The sequence below is a fragment of the Spermophilus citellus genome, assembly GCF_964194105.1.
Source record: "Spermophilus citellus genome assembly, chromosome: 12".
NCBI classification, from domain to species: domain Eukaryota; kingdom Metazoa; phylum Chordata; class Mammalia; order Rodentia; family Sciuridae; genus Spermophilus; species Spermophilus citellus.
Genome location: NC_138198.1, coordinates 130955160 through 130971837, shown reverse-complemented (window position 1 = coordinate 130971837; position 16678 = coordinate 130955160). Strand labels below are relative to the sequence as shown.

At 62.1% G+C, this 16678-nt stretch overlaps 1 protein-coding gene across 11 annotated transcripts in view; it reads right to left on the bottom strand.

The window, feature by feature from the left end:
* Positions 1–16678, bottom strand: part of NFATC1 (nuclear factor of activated T cells 1) — a 103767-nt gene that overhangs the window by 27150 nt on the left and 59939 nt on the right. For all 11 annotated transcript variants that reach the window (XM_081262654.1, XM_081262645.1, XM_081262650.1 and 8 more), the window contains 2 exons: positions 15018–15073; positions 11691–11823 (listed from right to left, as the gene is read on the bottom strand). In XM_081262654.1, coding sequence (XP_081118780.1) covers positions 11691–11823; positions 15018–15073 — 189 coding nt within the window. The remainder of the gene's footprint in view (positions 1–11690; positions 11824–15017; positions 15074–16678) is intronic.

Genomic DNA, 16678 nt, shown 5'->3' with positions numbered 1-16678 from the left:
TGAGGCTCCCCGCCCCCGCCACCTGCGGGCCTGGGTGCCAGCCCTTGAGACAGGCTCCAGGCACCAAGCACAGCACACGTGCCCCACAGGCGGACGGGCTTCCCCCACAAATGGAAGCACACCCCGTTTTGAGAGAGACCTGTGACCACGGTTTTGAGCCAGCGAGAACATGCGTCTGCGCAACAGCTACGAGCCACGCAGACGGACTTCCCGGCAGGAGCATCCCTGCCACAGGCCCCGTGGCTCTGCACGTGGCTCCCGGGTGCCGTGGCTCTGCCCCCAGCCCTGGAGGTGGTGGCTAGCTTCCTCCTGCCCATCCTCGTTCCTCGGGTCTTTTTTAAATATTTTTATTTTTTAGTGGTTGATGGACCTTTATTTATTTTAATGTGGGGCTGAGACTCGAACCCCGTGCCTCACACATGCCAGGCCAGGGTGCTACCCTGAGCGCCCAGCCCCAGTGCTTCAGATCCTTAAAGCACCCTCTTGTGCTCCGAGGGGCCGGTGTGGGCTCTGCGGCCCTGGCCTCCGGCAGGGCCGACTGCAGAAGGCAAAGCAGCAGGGGGCGACCTCCTCGGCCTTCCTGGACCGGGCTGCAGCCCTGGTGCTGTCCTCCCGCATGGCAGGCCTCGCTCCACTGAGGCTGCAGATGTCCCTCAGGGCCTCCGCTCTCCACCCGAGCCCAGGAATTCCAGACCTGCGCCCAGGGTGCTCCTGGGCCTAACCTGGGAGTGCGCTGAGGGCAGCCTTTGAGAGGGCAGGGAGTGCTGGACTTGGCAAGTGGACGCCCCATGCACCACGACCTTCCAGGAGAGGACGTGGCTCACCTGCCCCAGGCAGCCCGCTGCCTGTGCCACCCAGCACCAGGGGTTCTCTTTCCTTTCCTAAGGACATCACCCACAAGGCCCTGGAGTCCCCCAGAGAGCTGTCACCAGCCGCACTGTGACAGGGTGACCGGCCATATGCAGAGCAATGGGTCAGTCGCAGGACGACAGCAGGAGCCAGCCCATAGCCTTGCCCCTGGGAGTCAGGGGGCTGTGGGTGCCTCCCTGCCGGGCCCACGTCGCCTATGACGAGGCTGTTCCCTGGCAGTGACCTGGAATCCCGAGCTGACTGCTGAGATGGCCCTGGACAGCAAGGCCTGGTAGTGCCTGGGCTGGGGAGCGGGCCTGGCCGCACTGGAAGGAGCACTCTGTCCCGGCCTGAGGCCAGACGTGGTGGCAGCCCTGCTCCGTGGCTCCCCAGGGTGGGAGGTGGACGAACCCTCCTCAGGGATCCCATCAGCTTCTCACAGGTACGTCGGGAGCCATGCTCAGCCCCGATGGCAGACACTGGCTGCTCCTAGAGCCACCGCTGAGGGAGGTACTGGGTGTAGGGTCCTGTGTGACACCGCAGACCAGGAGCTTTCCCCGCAGACCTTCCTGGGAGGATCTCGGGCCACTGCCATCGCCCTCTCCCCAGGCCTGCTCCTGTGCCGGTCCCAGGACTGCTGTGTGAGGGAGGGCCTGTGGGCACCTGCCCTGGAGGACACGTCCTTGTGCTTGGGAGAGCAGCACTGGGCACTGGGAGGTTACACTTGTGATCCCAGCAGAGGCGTGAGGAGCTGCGAGGGTCCTAGCAGTCTGGAACCCCGAAGCCCACGCGAGGCAGGTGGACACACAGGGCGCAACCTCATCTCAGAGCCCACCTCCCTCCCCACGGTTCCGCAGGGGAGGCTGCCTCTCAGGAACTGCCCCAGCCAGAATCGCTCCAGCTGGTTAAAGATGTTGTAAATCCAGCCCCGGCGTACGGTGGGAGGAAGTCAGGCCCAGAGAGGCACCTGGGAGGCAGAGTGCGGCCCAGCCAGCTCTGAGAACAGACGCTGGCCTGGAAGGGACCGGCTGTCACTTGAAAGGCCAGGTGAACGAGCAGCCCCGTAGTTTAAGAAGCCCCTGTGAAAGGCCAGCGTCCACGGCCAAGGTCCAATTCTATACTGGCGACTCCCAGAGCTCAGGATCCTAAAATGGTGTGTCTGGAAGGCTACGCTAGTGCCCTTCTGGGTCCTCTCCGCCGCACTGTGCTCTGAGCCAGGCGCCGGCAGCCCTCCTTGCCTGGGAAAGCTCTGCCGACTGCCTGGAGGACACGATGGTGGAGCCCCAACACAGCTGCCCCATAAAAGCTGGCAGACGTAATTTATCTGCCACCCAGGGACAGTGACAGCAAGCAGGGCTGGACCTGGGCCAGCCACCAGAGGCCAGAGAGGCCAGGCGGGGAGTAGGGGCGGTGCCGCCCCCAGGCCCTTCCCGCCTGCTCAGGAGGCCTGCGGCCGGCGCTGACTACTGCCTCTCTCCCACTGCCTGGGTTCTTGATAGAGAAGCCTCGTGGTCATCGGGCCTCTGGGCACCCGGCGGTGGTGCAGGGACTCCAGGCCTCTGGCTCTGAGGCTGCAGAGTGGACAGGGAAGGAGGTCTTGGGCTGGGCCTCTCTCGCCTTCCTCCCGCCTAAGCACAGGGCTGGGAGCCACAGGCTCCCCCCTCAAGCCCTGCACTTACACAGTGGTCCCTGCTGCTCTCTGGGGGCTGTGGCCGTGCCCTCACGCTGAGGAGAGATGGGGCAGAGGCTTGGGACATGTCACGAGAGGTGCCTTCCAGCCGAGCTTTGAGCGGGTGCCACCAGACGGGCTGCCCGCGGGCCCAGCATGCCTGCCCCCTGTAGCTGGCTGGGAACCACGTGCCCTCCACCTCTCGTGCCCACTGGGCACTGCAGCTGCAGCAGTTTCCCGGCATCTGGGGCAATGCCCCCGGGGGCCTCGCCTTGGAAGGTGCTGGTGCCTGGGCCTTTGCTCTCTGGGCTGCTACCGGCATCTCCTCCAGACTACCCTTCTGAGGTCCCACGTGCCCAAGGGAAGCAGTGGGTGGTGCCGGAGGAGGGCCATCCGCCCCTGGCACCCAGGCAGGGGAGGCGGCTTGGGTGGACAGCCTGACTCCCTGCCCACGAGCCGCGAGGCCAGGTCTTCCCAGCAGAACTGAAGAGGCCTGCAGGCTAAGTGTCCTTGCGAGGTGCTGCTGTCCACGTGTGGGCTTCTGAGAAGGCCAGAGCCACATAGGAAGGGGCCTCCAGTTTCCCACTGGAAAGAACATGTCTGGCACGGAAGCCCCGGAGTCTGGTCCTGCCCGTCCTCTGCTGATCCACGTGGAGGGAGTATCCTCACTGACCAGTGCTGTGCTCCTGCAGGCTCCCGCCCACTAGGCTGTGGGGTTGTGGTCCTGGGATCCAGTGTGGCCTGACTCAGCAGGCGAGGCGAGCCGCCCCGAGAAATACCACGTGGCCGGGTGGCGAGTCTGTGACCTGGACTCATCACAGAGAGTGGAGGCGGGAAAGAGGGAGGCGGGTCCCGAAGTCGCCATGGCTCACTAGGCGTGCTCACGGAGAAGCCAGGCTCTTGGTGTCTGCGGCCACAGAGCCCTTGGACTCCACGCAGCCAAGTGCCATCAGCGCAGCTGAGCACTGTGCGAGGAATCTCTCAGCTTGGGTCCCCAGCCTGCCTGTCATGGCTCTCGTGTGGCACTCAAGTCCTGCCTCTGGCCAGTGTTCTGCAGCTACAGGGCTCTCCCAGGGAAGCTCAGAGCTGCAGTCCCGACCCCTCGCATCCTAGCCTGGGATGGCTTCAGTGCAGGTGACAGTGTCATGAGAGGTGCCCCTCCTGGCCCCCTGGCAGTCCCTATGGGCCAAAGGGCATTCTGAAACATTTCTGAGCCTGTGGGCAGGGTGCCCCCCAGTGAGTCCACCTCCTGGTCCTGTGGTCCGTGGCTGGGCCCTCGGGCCAGGCGGAGCCGGGGCTGGCCCAGAGCAGCTGTGTTCCCAAGCCCAGCAAGAATCCCCATGAGTCTCCCTTGGCTGCCCTGCTGGGTCCAGGTGCCCTTGGGGCTCTCAGACGGAGCCCTGCCCTACCTCCCTGGAACAAGTGCAAACATGTTCCTGCTGGCCGGGCTGGGCCTGGGGTGGACAGAGCTCCTGCCCGCCCGTTTGGCCATAGGCCCTCCTGCAGTCACCCAGAAAGTACCCTGGAAGCAGCTAGTCCTGCCCAGCACAGCCCACGTCTCCTCCTGCCTGGCCTGGGGTGGGGGTGACGGCCCACAAACACCCATTTTAATAGGTGACAGAATGGGGGGCTGGAGGACCCCTCATGGGAACCAGGAGCAGAGATGAAGGCTCAGGCTCCCAGTTTGGCTTTGAACCCCAAGAGCCCTGTCTATGAAAGAGTGGCCAGGGCCCCTGCAGCGGGCCACTGGCAAGGGTGGGTGACTTCCCAGGGGAAGTGCAGGTGCCACCTGAACCCCAGGCTGTCTTCCCTGAGCTCCTCCCCAGGGCAGGGGCTTGGGGCTGGGCCTCCTGCAGGGTTGTGCTCGTGACTTTGGGCCCTTTCCTGCTGTCCCCTCATGTCCCCTCACAGCCTCCCTCTGTGTGCAGGGAGCTGTACCATCCCTTGGTTCCTGCTGCGGGGCAGTTCAGGGAGGCGCTGCAGAGGGCTTTGCCCCTCGGCCCCCCAGGACACACTGGGGGCTCTGGGCCGGCAAACCCACCTTCCCCTTGGAAACACCAGTTTGGGGTTGGCTCCACTGTGCGCCAGCACCTAGCAAATCCGAGTGTTTTATTTGGAAAATTAAGCTGTCTCTAAATAAATGTGAGAGGCTGGACTCTCTAGTGAGCCACACTTCGTGGACAATTGCCCCACCTCCTTACCACCCACCCGGGAGGCCTGGCATCTGACCCCTGCAGACAGCCCGGATGCAGAGAGGCCGCCCTGCAGATGCCATGGGGGACAGCGCTCTCACCAGCCTGCCCTCGGGCCAGCTGTGCCAAAGCATGCGTGGTGCTGTGTGGGGCTGCCTGCAGAGCCAGGACCCAAGTCCCCCGGGCACCACCAGGCCACCTCTTGGCTAGTTCCGTCCCGGCCTCAGTTTCCCAGACCTGCCCAGGCAGTGGGAGTGAAGAGGAACGTGCCCCTCCCCTAGAGACTGGTTGGCATCAGCACCCACTCCCAGACCCCCCTGGAGAAGGCGGACCAACGCAGGACCCTGGGAGCTCGAGGGGGCTTCCCATGGGCATTAAAGCCCACCCCACAGAGACTGAATCAGAGACAGGGCTGTTCGTTGGTGGAGTGCCGATGGCTGTCCTGCAGGTGGCCCTGGTCTCCCAGGCCAGCAGCACAGAGAGGACACACTGCTGTCCTCAGGAATCTGCCCTGCGAGGGCGCAGTGACATCCTGTCTAGGACCCCAGAGCTCCAGGGCTGAGTGTCACAAGCCCTGTTTAAGCCCCAGGCTTGGAATGAGTGACAAGGTGGCCGAGGCCTGCCTGTGTGTGCTGTGCACAGGAAGGCCCTGTCCCCTCGAGTCCCCCTTAGTCCCCTTGCTGTAGGCCCACATTTCAAGTGACCATGACTGTCTCAGCTGGGTTTTCCCACCACAGACGTTCTGTGGCACAGAACCAACAGGGCCCTTCAAAGGCCAAGCCCCAGAAGACCAGACCAGACTGCTCCGGTTGGCTGCAAGACCTGGGGCACAAACGCCCATAAACAGTGAGGCCCAGCCTTGACCCTCACACAAGGTCACACTCCCGGGTCCGGGCTACATCTGCAGCCGATGTGTCGGCGCTCCCATACAGGCTGCCTGCACAGGGCCTGGGTTCCACGGTGCTGAGTTCGTCTCTCCTCCGCGGGGAACATGGCTGCTCTTCCCCGCGGAGGCGGCTCCCAGGGTGTTGAGGAAGGCGCAGCTCTGGGGTCACGGGGAAGTTCATGTCCCAACTGTGCACACACAAGCCTGTGGCTGAACTCCCTGGTCTCCCCGATCCTGCCCAGGCCCAGCAGCAGAGAGGGCGCAGAGATTCACCACATCACCAAGGGTCAGTCGAGGTGAGGGAGCCAGGCCCAGCCCAGGCCCAGGATGAGGGGCAGGTTTTGTGGTGTGTGGGTGCCAGCCCACGGCCACAGGTGTGGAAGAGCTGCTGCCAATCAAACAGCGATCTGACAGTTCCCAGTTAGACCCACGGCAGAGGATGGTCGGAGCAGACCACACCAGCCAAAACACACAGGCTCGGCCTCGCCCAGGAATCGGAGAACTGCACCCTGCTCCCGGACGTGACGCGCCCTCTCGGGGGGGGGGGGGGGGGGGCTGGCTTCCAGGCAGCGTGGGCCCAGAGCCTGAGACGGGGGCCGAGGACAAGGATCGGCAGGCGGCCTGGCTCTGCTGGCCACCTGGGACCTGTCTGGGAGGCAGGCTGCCGTCTGGGCGTCGGGGGGCAGGTGGAGTCCCCTGCCCACCCTCCCTCCCTGGGAGCGCACCCTGCTGGGGAGTCTGGTCGGCACTGGCTCACCCGGCTTGTATTTGGTGGACCACATCCCCACCCTTCACTCGCTGGCCTGCTCCGCAAGGGCCCTAGCCTCCCTGTCCCAGCCATCCCCACTCAGTGCACTCCATGGCTCCTGCCGGCTCCCTCCCTCGGGTCCTCAGTTTCTCCGGGGGCAGTTCTCCGCCCTCAGGCATCTCCCGGTCTAGAATGCAAGGTGCTAGCCAGGTGTGCGAGCAGTCATCTGCCCCTCTGAGGTGCTCACATGCCCATGCCTGTGCTGCTGGGCAGGCCTGACCTCCTTCTAACACCGGGGCCTCCTGGGAGAGCCCTCCATAGGTGAGAAGGGGCCAGAGCCCTGGGAGTGTGGGAGGGAGGCGGGACCCTCTTCCCCTGGGGCATGGAAAGCTGGGTCAGGCTGCGCAGGCCATGGAGGCTCAGCTTCCACAGGGCCGAGCTGGCTCAGCAAGAATGTTCTGGAGTGTCCACAGGACCAGCCCACTACTGAGCATGGTGGCCCCAGAGCACACGGCTGACCCCCAGGCCTTTGGGAGTCGAGGGCACCATCAGCCACAGGGCCTGGAGCTGGGACTCCTGGGTGCCCAGAATTAACCCTTCTGGGCATGTGGTCACACACTGCCCAGGATATGGGGAATGTGGGCAGAGGGCCCGGGTCACTTATCAAGTGGGTTCAGCAATGAAGGGCAGGCCCCAGCTTCCAGCCCGGGCCTGATGACATGTCCTCTACAACCTCTGGGTCCCTCACAGAGGAGGTGGCCATGCTGACACCAGAATGGCCACGGGTTCTGGGGCCTGCAGTTCACATCGGCTGCACTGGCACTAGGCGGGTGGGAGGGCATCCCAGGGCTGCCTGGAGAGCCTCTGCCCCGAGGAGTCCTGGGAGCAGCCAGCTCAGCACAGAAAGGCCCTGACGTTCTGTCTCCAGAGCTTGACAAGTGGGCTCCAGGCCTGGAGGCCATGGGGCTGACTGTCAGCAAAGAGGCAGCAGTCACCTGGGAGCCACAGAGCACATGGCTTTGTCTCAGAGAAGAGGCTGGGTGACAAGGGTCCAGAGGCCCAGTCCAGCAGGTCTGGGGAGGGCCTGGCTTGATCCCACATGCATGACCCAACTAGTGCCCAGTGGCTGCCCAGCTGTGAAAGCGTTTGATGCCAGGGAGGCATCTGTGTTGGTGTTGGAGTATCTGCAGGCAAGCCACCATCGAGGCCGGAGGTCACTCACTCCAGGCCCAGGTCAGGGCGAGGAGCCAGGGGCTGTGTCTGGCACCCAGGGTCCAAGGTGCTGGCAGTGCACAGACTGGGGGCGGCCACAGAGCAGTGAAGATGTCACTTCCTCCCAGGGGAGCTGACCGAGTATTGGAAGTCACAGCGTCAACCCTGATTTCATGGGAGGACTTGTCTGGGTCAGACTGACTTGCAGTGGACTTGGGAGACACGTGGGAAAGCTCAGTGGAAAGGTGAGACCAGACGGCTCTGAAGGGACGTGGGGCCGAGAGGTGTGTGGTGGGGAGGGAGGCGGGACCCTCTTCCCCTGGGGCCTGCTAGGCACTGCCGTGCCAGCTTTGCCCACACCCCGATCCCTCCCCACAGTGGCCGGGGCCCCAGCACGTCCCAGGCTGAGCCCCCAGGCAGGCGCAGGCGGCGCCTTCCAGCCCGGTCTTCATCACCACCAGGAAGCAGCTCCCTGACTCGGCCAACTGCCGTCTGGGTGGCACTGGCAAGGATGAGCCCCGGAACTGGCTCTGGGCAGCTGGTGGGCAGCGGCCTGGTGTACGTGACAGCTCACAGCCCCAGCGGCCCTCACTGGGAGAGCAGAAAGGCTGTAGAACCTGGCTGCGTTGCCCACCCAGCCACCCTGCCGACACCCCCTGCACGACTGTCATTTCTGGTTGAATAAGGCAAACAAGAAACCCAGGACATGGCAGAACCAACTCCAGCCTTAGGTCCCCTTGCATGACCAGAGGCTTGTTAGTGACCACCAAGGTCAGGAATGGGGCTCAATTCTCCAGTGCGCTCAGGTCCACCCTCCACAGGGAGGGCTGGAACCTCGGTGGTGAGGAGCCTGAGGTCCAGAGCCCATCTTCCCTGGTGGCTGCACCAACTGGGCTCTTCTGTCACGGCTGTTTCTCTGCCCCACCGTCACACGTGCGCCCAGCCACCAGGTGACCCTCTGCAGGGCTGCCTGTTTCCTTGGAGTTCTGGCCACACAGAGGGCCCCCGACAAAGGCAGAGGACAGGGTCCCAGAGGCAGGCGCTCCTGGGGGCTGAGGTGGGCGCCTAGCTGCCCACGGGAGCCCAGGTGGTGGGGCTGTCCCTTGCGGCACTTTCCGGCAAACAAGTACCACGCTTTCAGGTGGGAGGAACAGTCTCAAAGATCCACGATGCTGCTATTTATTTCTCATTTTCAACAAGTACTCTGCCCCTGGACCACGGGCAGGACACTCCAGTGGGAGCCAGGGCCATGTGGGTGCCCATGTGGGAGCCACCAGAGATGTCCCTCTGCCTTGAGATTGCAGCTCTGGTGTCCTCTCTGCTTCCGACTGGCAAGTTGGAACAGCAGCACAGACCCATGGCCACACCTGCCCGTCCATCCTGTGGGTCATCCCGGCAATCACAACTGGATAGAAGGAGCGCACTTTCCTTTCAGCCGCACAGAAGCAGTGACGTTGGAGGACTTGGGAAGCCGCTTCGTGCCCACGCGAGTTCGCAGCCCTCTCCGGCTGCGCCCGTGTTTTGCCACCTGTGCTCAATGGCCATCCCAGGGAGGCCTGGGGCTGACGGCAGGGACTCCAGCCGGCTGGGCACCTTCCCCTCCTGGCGTCTCACATTGGCGTGGAACTCCCCCGCTACACGCTGGCCCCACAGAGGGCGAGAGGGCCGGCTGTCCTTCCGGGCCCACCACAGATGGCAGCGGGCAGCGGCTCAAGTCAAGAGACCAGCAAGGCCAGCAGCTGTGCCGGCGGGCGAAGAGCTGCTGCTGAGCTTTCCTCTGCTGCCGAGTCTCCAGAGAAGAGGTCGGCTCGAATCGAGCAGAAGCTGGTGGCCACGGGCTGCCCCGTCCTCCCCACGGGGACACAGCTCTCCATCAGGGCTCATGGAGAGTGGGAGAGACAGGCGGTGTCTGACGCAGCCTGGAGGGTACACTCACGTGTCCTGACCTCAGAGGGAAACTGGAGATGCACTCCACACACTGAGGGGGGACGAACCTCACGGGGTGTGAAGGGACACGTGTCTGTGTCTCACGCCCCTCCACAGCACGTTCTGTGGCTGTAGGAAGAACTGCCTGTTAGCAGAGACTAGGAGAGCAGTGGACGTGAGGCCCGTGGGGACCAGACAGCATCAGCAGCAGAGGGTCAGGACCAAGCGCCTCCAGGTCAGTGGGCATCTCCAAGTTAAAGCCTCGACTGCCTGCAGCAGAGTCTCCTCCTGCGCAGGACGAGCCTCGAGTTTTCGGCTGCCAGTGTGGCAGAGCGCGAGCAGCCCTAGCCTAACGCCAGGGCAAGGCCACCTTCTAAGGCCCCCGCCCAGCCCCACAGCAGCTGGAGGCCTGAGACGGTAGACAGGACGCTGGACACAAAGGCTCCAGTTCTCCATCTGATCGTTTATTAGTTCGAGAAGCACAGATGACAGCCAGCCACGCCAGGCACTGGGCGCTGCTGGGGACCGAGGCTCTCTACAGTGGCTGAGTCTGACGGTGCGGGAACACTGTCAGAGCCCCCGAGACCAGGCTGGGGCCAAAGGCTACCTGGGGGCTCCACAGTATGGGGGGCAAATGTCCAGGAGAGTAGGCGGAGGATGCTGAAGAGAGGCCTTGGGACAGGCCGTGGGCAGGGCAGGCCATGGCAGGAGGCCTGCGGGATGTCGGCGCGGAGCGTGAGAGGCGGAGCAGGGGGCACAGGGGTGGGGCCTCGGCTGGCTGAGCTGGGGCAGCCCACCCTGTGAGGTTCGGCTGTGGGGCTCCCGGGCCTCTGTGGGGGGCTCGCACTGTGCCCCAGGCCTGTGCTGCGGGAGGGCCTCTCTGTGCTCCAACAGCTCCGGCAGCACCCGCAAGCAGGAGGGGAACAGGCAGGCTGGTTCTGCGCTGCCACCGTTGCCTATTCTCCTGGTGAGGCCCATGTTTCCCTTAAAACCTTCAATTTTCGGTCAACCATGTCTGAAGTTTAATCAGGACACAATCACCACACTTTCACAAAAAGACTGCTTTCTGTTGTGTGCTCTATCATGCGTTGCCCAAGATGGGTCCAGACGTGCCAAGTGGGGCAGAGGAGCCGCCGCCATGGTGGAGACCACACAGACCTGCGGCACCGTGCTCCTGCCTGGCCACGCACCACACGTCACCAAGCCCAAAGCGGCACTTCTGGGACTGGCACTGTGAATCCCACCAGTTTAGTACCAACTGGGACATTCTGGGCCTCTCACATTTAGAGGGAACTGAAACCTTCAAAGTAATCTGGGTCTTACTAAGATCACAATGTGGCTGCATTTGCAGATAGTTTCTAGATATACAACTTCCCTCTGAAATTATACGAATCTCTAAGGCTTTTCTTTTAAAAAGCAACGATATAAAAGGATGTTTGACGTAGCTGAGTTTACCCCAGAATACGATACACCCGAGGATGAGTTTGTGCTCCCTGAACACACCCAGGCAGCCCAAGCAGTGACTTGGGCCACACAGGAAGTCCCAGGCTATCCTGGGTCACATCTTTCTTTTCTACTAGTTTAGGGAGTGAGATGACAAACAGTGGTTTTTTTGTTTTTTTTTTTTTTTTTAAGATAGCACCCTAAGAGGTCAAGAAGAGAAGCTGATTGGGGAGGAAAGGAGCAATCCCCACGTGCACGAAGGGACAGTCAGACTGGGCAGAGGCACTAACTGGGGAAGCCTCCTGCCACTGGGAGATGCCACTGGGCAGCGGGCCGAGCCACGGGGAGTGCCACAGGAGCACAGGACCGCTTAGCTCCCTGCAGCTGCCTCACGTGCTGGCCTCGTGTGGAGCAGAGGGTTTGCTTCTGAAGTCCCCTGCCAAGTGGCTGCACCTCTCCGCTGTCCCCCCTTCTGGATCTGAGGGTGTGCATCCCCAAGACCACCTCAGCCTCTGAGTGCCGAAGAGCCCTGCCTTCCCGTGGTGGGTTCCGAGAGATCTGCAAAATGAGCAGCATTACCCAGAAAGCGCCAGTGACCCAGGAGCCCACCGCAGCTCTCCTGGCTTGTGCAGGGACAATGACTCGTCCTGCTAACAGATACACATGGCCGAACGCGTCCACACAGCCCATGTCTCCACAGCGTCTTTTAGAGAAAGCACCCCCTCGGCTCATGCTCGGCACTTAAGGTCAGAAAGGCAGCGTTACCGTGGGCAGGAAGGTAGGTGAAGTGCTGGTACTGGCTTCGCTTTCTCTTCCCGTTGCAGACGTAGAAACTGACTTGGACGGGGCTGCTTATTCTCTGGTTGCGGAAAGGTGGGATCTCGACCACCAGCGAGTTCTAGCGAGAACAAGGCAAAGAGGAAGCAGATCATCAGACCCTCAGGTAGAAAGGCATCGCCCCAAACCGCCCTGCGGCTCCTGGGCCGGCTGAGACTCCTGCTAGATTCCTACCCACGGCTTCTAGCCTACAACCACCCCTCTGCCCAGAGAGCCTCAGTCGCGGCGGCCTCTGCACACGCGGCCTGTGTGTTTGAGCAAACCGGACCCCTCGCTCTCCAGAGGAGGCTGACTTCCTGGGGGTCGAGAACCGGGTGATCCTGGTGGAACTGGGCACCTCGCAGGCTGTGTGGTGAGCACCTGCCAAGGAGAGAGGCTGCTTCTGGGTGACGAGGGGTCTTCAGCTGACCTTCCGGCTGTGCTGGCCCTCACACTCAGGGTCAGTGACCTGCAGACGAGCTCACCACCATCTGTCAACCGGCGGGAGGCACCTTTCCTCCTGGTGATACAGCCCCTGCCACGTGACAAGTGAAGCAGGGAAGGGGGCCTGCTGGCTGGGGCCACCCTCTTGGGGACAGCTCACCCAAGCTAAAGGGCACAGAGTGGCACACAGCCCAGGGACAGGTCAGAGCACAGGCAGGAGTACAGGGCACTTTGGTGATTTGGGCTTTATTTTTTGTTCCTAAATAAACATCACAGCCTTTTCACAGAAATGGTGCTCCTCCAAGGGCAGGTCTAGGAAGCCGGCCGTGGGTGGGGCTCTGGGTGGGGCACTGGGTGGGGCTCTGGGTGGGGCGAGCAGCAGGCCCAGTCCCAGCCTGAGGGGGCTGCAGAAGCTCCAGGTGCCGGGGAGGCCGGTTCTGCAGGGCCACGCCAGGCCTCGTTCTGTGTCTCATCATGTGGTTTAGGTTAACAATCGGGGACAGGTCAAGGAAGCCCACTGCATGGCTTCTCGTGTGAAAGTAATTGTAGAAAATCAGTTGTCACAAGATCGATTGAGTCGTGTTAATAAGTCATGAACGTCAGGACGAGCTGCGGGTCCAGCTCTCCTGTTACAGAGGAACAACTGAAGCAGCCAGGCCGGCTTGGACCCTCGGACGGCAGGATGTCCCCGCCTGGCCTCAGCCCCAGGGCCCACACTGGCTCCAAGCGGACTGTGGTGGTGGTTTTATGAACTTCACCCATTTGGGGGAAGCAAGAGGTGTGTGGTTCTGCTCTGCCTGGGCCCTCTGTCCCTCATCATGGACCACCTGGGAGAGACAGAGCCACCTGAAGAGGCAGAGGGTGGAGCCGGGGCATGTGCTTGGGCCCAGCAGGACGCCCTCTTGCACCACGCAGCCCGGGCCTGCCGGTCGGGCCTGCTGGCTGAGGAGGTGCTGCTCTAGGTCCCAGCACCCTCATTTGCACAAGGAGGACTTGGAGCAGAGAGGCTGCCAGGGGGAGGGGCCTGTGGCGCTGCTGGTGCTCAACCGCAGTGGCCTCCTGTCCATGGTGGAAGAAGCACACCCTCGAAGGACAAGAATGGCAAGAAGACACAGAAGGAAACTTCCTACCCAGGCCACAGCGGGGAGGAAGCAGGGCTGGGCCGTCCTGGGTGGCACAGCTGCAGCTCACCGACAGACAGGCCCTCAACAGTGACGGAGAGGGAACAGGTGACCCAGGAAAGAACAAGCTACGCGGGGCACTGCACCCCCAGTGGTCTGCTTTGGAAAGACGGGCTCTGTTGAGAGTGGTGCTCAGCAGTGGACAGGAACCAGCTCGAGCTGGGTACACAGCACACACAGGTGTGCGCACCCTGCCCCCTTGGCTCCTCCTCAGGGGCTCCTCAGGTGGCCCCTGAGTGGACACTGGCTCCAAAGGGGGCCTGCATCACCAGGACAAGGCTCTACCCTGTGCCAGGGAGGACCTTCCCTTTGCCACCCAGGAAAGGTTCCCAGGAGCCGTCAGCACCAGGAAGGGGTTCATGATGTGCAGTGGAAGACCATCATTCTGACACAGTGACCTGTAAGCTGGGCCCACGCACATGGGCAGCCAGGGCACCTCGCCAGGACGAGGTCTGCCAGGCACACCACCCAAGTGTCCCTGTTCAGTGACATCAGCTGTCCAGTGTCCAGAGACAGCCCACGAGGACAAAGCCCTTCACCCATGACATTTCTGAATAATCGGATGTCCATTTACACACCCGGGAGGCAGGCAAAGCCCACCCGGCCCCCTGGCCTGGAAAAGCCATCAGGCACTGCAATGGCCGCGGCAGTGAGCTAGAGAGCGCGGGAGCCTTTGGACATCTTCCAAGTCTGCTTGCTGGGCCTGATGTGCTTCAAATTCCCCTAGGACTCAGCAGAACACACTGTTCACTGGCAGGTGCTGAGGAACTGCATGAAAACTCATTTTCAACATCAGTGGTCTACACGCCAGATAAGACCAGGCCTCCCTGATGCCCACTTTACAGGAAGAGGTGCAGGTTGAAGGCAGAGGGCTGGGGGTGCTACACCGGCATCAAGCTGGAGGGTGGTCTCAACTGCAGACCAAAGCCAGCCCCAAGACGCACCTCGGAGAAGCAGTAACTGCTCACGGGCAACTGCCTGGTGCACGCGGCCCACAGTGAAGAGGGGGGTGTGGGCAGATGACGCGTGTTGCCGCAGGTTGGAAATGGACTGGTGACATCAGCCACAGACCACACCACGCACTGACCACAGCTGTGGCACGTGCATCTTCGCTGGCCTGTCTGCAAATCCACTGAGTAGATCTGGGCAGTCTGCTTAGGGCTGCTCTCCAGGCTGAGTGGAGCTCAACACAAGAGGGTGCTGAGCACCAGGGTGCTCTCTGGAGAGGTGGCCAGTCACTGCCAAGCTCACATGCCACGGGCTGCCAGCACATAGGGGCAGGGCTGGCGCCCCGTGGGAGGCTCGAACACCCGTCTCCCAGGACAGCACCGGTGTAACAGTGCTGTGGGCACGGGAGGCGGGACTCGAGTTGCCATGCTCTTGTGAGGTGCCCCTCCTGGGAGCCTCAGAGCCTGTCCACCTGACTCGGGAGCAGGCTCCCAAGTGAGGCGCCTCAGGCCGTCCAGCCTAGTGTCTTGTGGTCACTGCTACTGCCCTAACTGTGTCTGGCATTCTGCATGCAGTAGCACTTGTTCTCACCAGTGTTTGCTGTTTTATTACTGCTTCTGTTCATTGTTTGAGTTGCTTTATTTTAATAAACAGGAACCACAGCCTGTTGGGCCCTGCTGGCGGGGGACTGAGGGGTACTTACTGGTCTGCACAGGTCTCTGTCAGTCTTCGCTTCCATCTCCCAGACATGGTGGCCATCTGGAAGAAAGGACAGGAAGAGTCCTGTCACTTGAGAGTGGAAGACCCCAGCAGCAGACGTCCCAGCCTAGGCTGGTCAAGGGCAGCATTCTGGGCACCGGAGGGGGGGTGGCTGGCCCTCACAGGGTGTGGCCTGCAGTGGCCTGGCCAAGGAGCTGGGCACCACGACGCTGAGGGAGCCATGACGCTGAGGGAGCCACGCCGCTGTGCCTGGGCTCCTTCCCACCTGGCCCCTGACATGGCCCCCAGCCACCCTGCCTGTGGCCCCTCAGCCCTCAGCTCCATCGGGAAGGACTTTCTGTGCCCGGCGCTCCTCCAGAGCAGCCAAGCGGGGAAGCAGGTGACACCGCCAGCCTGGGAGCCCGCGTGTCCACTTGCATACGGCCCACCAGCCTCCCTAGGTTAGGGGGGCAGAATCTGGAACCAGTCAGGCTCCATCCTCTGCTCAGAGGGGAAAGTAAGAAAAGCCTTTCTGTGACGGCCCCCTGCCACAGGGACCCAGAAATGCAAAACACATGGTATTTTTAACCTTACCCAGTGGCCGTTTGCATGTTAAAAAAAAAATAAAAGGCTCTGGAGGCTCAGTGAAAGGACGCATTGTTCTCAGCTGGCACGAGGTGTGGGCCCACTCAGGGGACGGCATCTGCAGCTGGCAGGTGGTGTGCCTCCAGCCCCTTGACGGGCTCACTACCTAGGCTGGTCACCACGAGCTGACAATGTCCACCCCACAGAGGCCCCTCTTCCTCCCCAATGCTTTTCTTCTCCAAAACGAAGTCAGTTCCCAAGGCGAACTGTTATGGGCAACCTCCCTCAGCATGGCTTATGCTCCGTTTTCAAAGAAGAAAACGTGTATCTGTTACAAACCCTACATTATTGATAGAATCTCCTTTTCCCTCAGTGCCAGGCAAGGCAGTGGGCGGAGGGTGGAGGCCAAGGATGGAAATGTGAGTCACCGGCGGCCCTGAGAGCCTCCCAGCTGCACCAGGGCCACCCCAGCCTTTGGCACGCCTGAGGCCCAGTGCAGATCCCCTGCCAGATGCATCTGCTCAGGGATCACCACGGACCTGCAGCCGCCTCTCCCGGGAAACAGCAGGGGCTGGGAAACCGGTGCTCCCACGGCTGCAGCCCCTGAAGCAGCAGCCCAAGAGCCTGGCGAACAAGCACCTGGGGCCCAGCCGCGTGTGCAGATGCCCCACGCAAGGCGCGTCCTGCCCTTGGCTCCTGTGTGGCCAGATGCCACCCCTTTGCTCATCTCTGCAGACCTCCCCTTCATGGGACCAGGGCGTCACCTCCTTGGCACCTTTAAAGCAACTTGTGAGTCTTCTTGCCACACAGCCAAGTCTGCCCCAGAAGCGTGGGTGTGGCCACCTGTCTGCAGAGCCTGGCCAAAGCCGTGGCACAGTGGAGTTTCACCAGGAACCTTTTGAGGAGGTGCCAGCCTATGCTGGGAATGGGGCTGCAGTGTAGGCAGGGATGTCGCACGTCACAAGCCCCAGGGTTAGATGCTGTTGCCTGGTCACCTCTGAGGACAGCAGTGACCGCAGCGTGCCACTAGTCTCCTGTGGCATGGCCGCCTACTACAGTGGTGTGCTTTGCAGTTCAAAC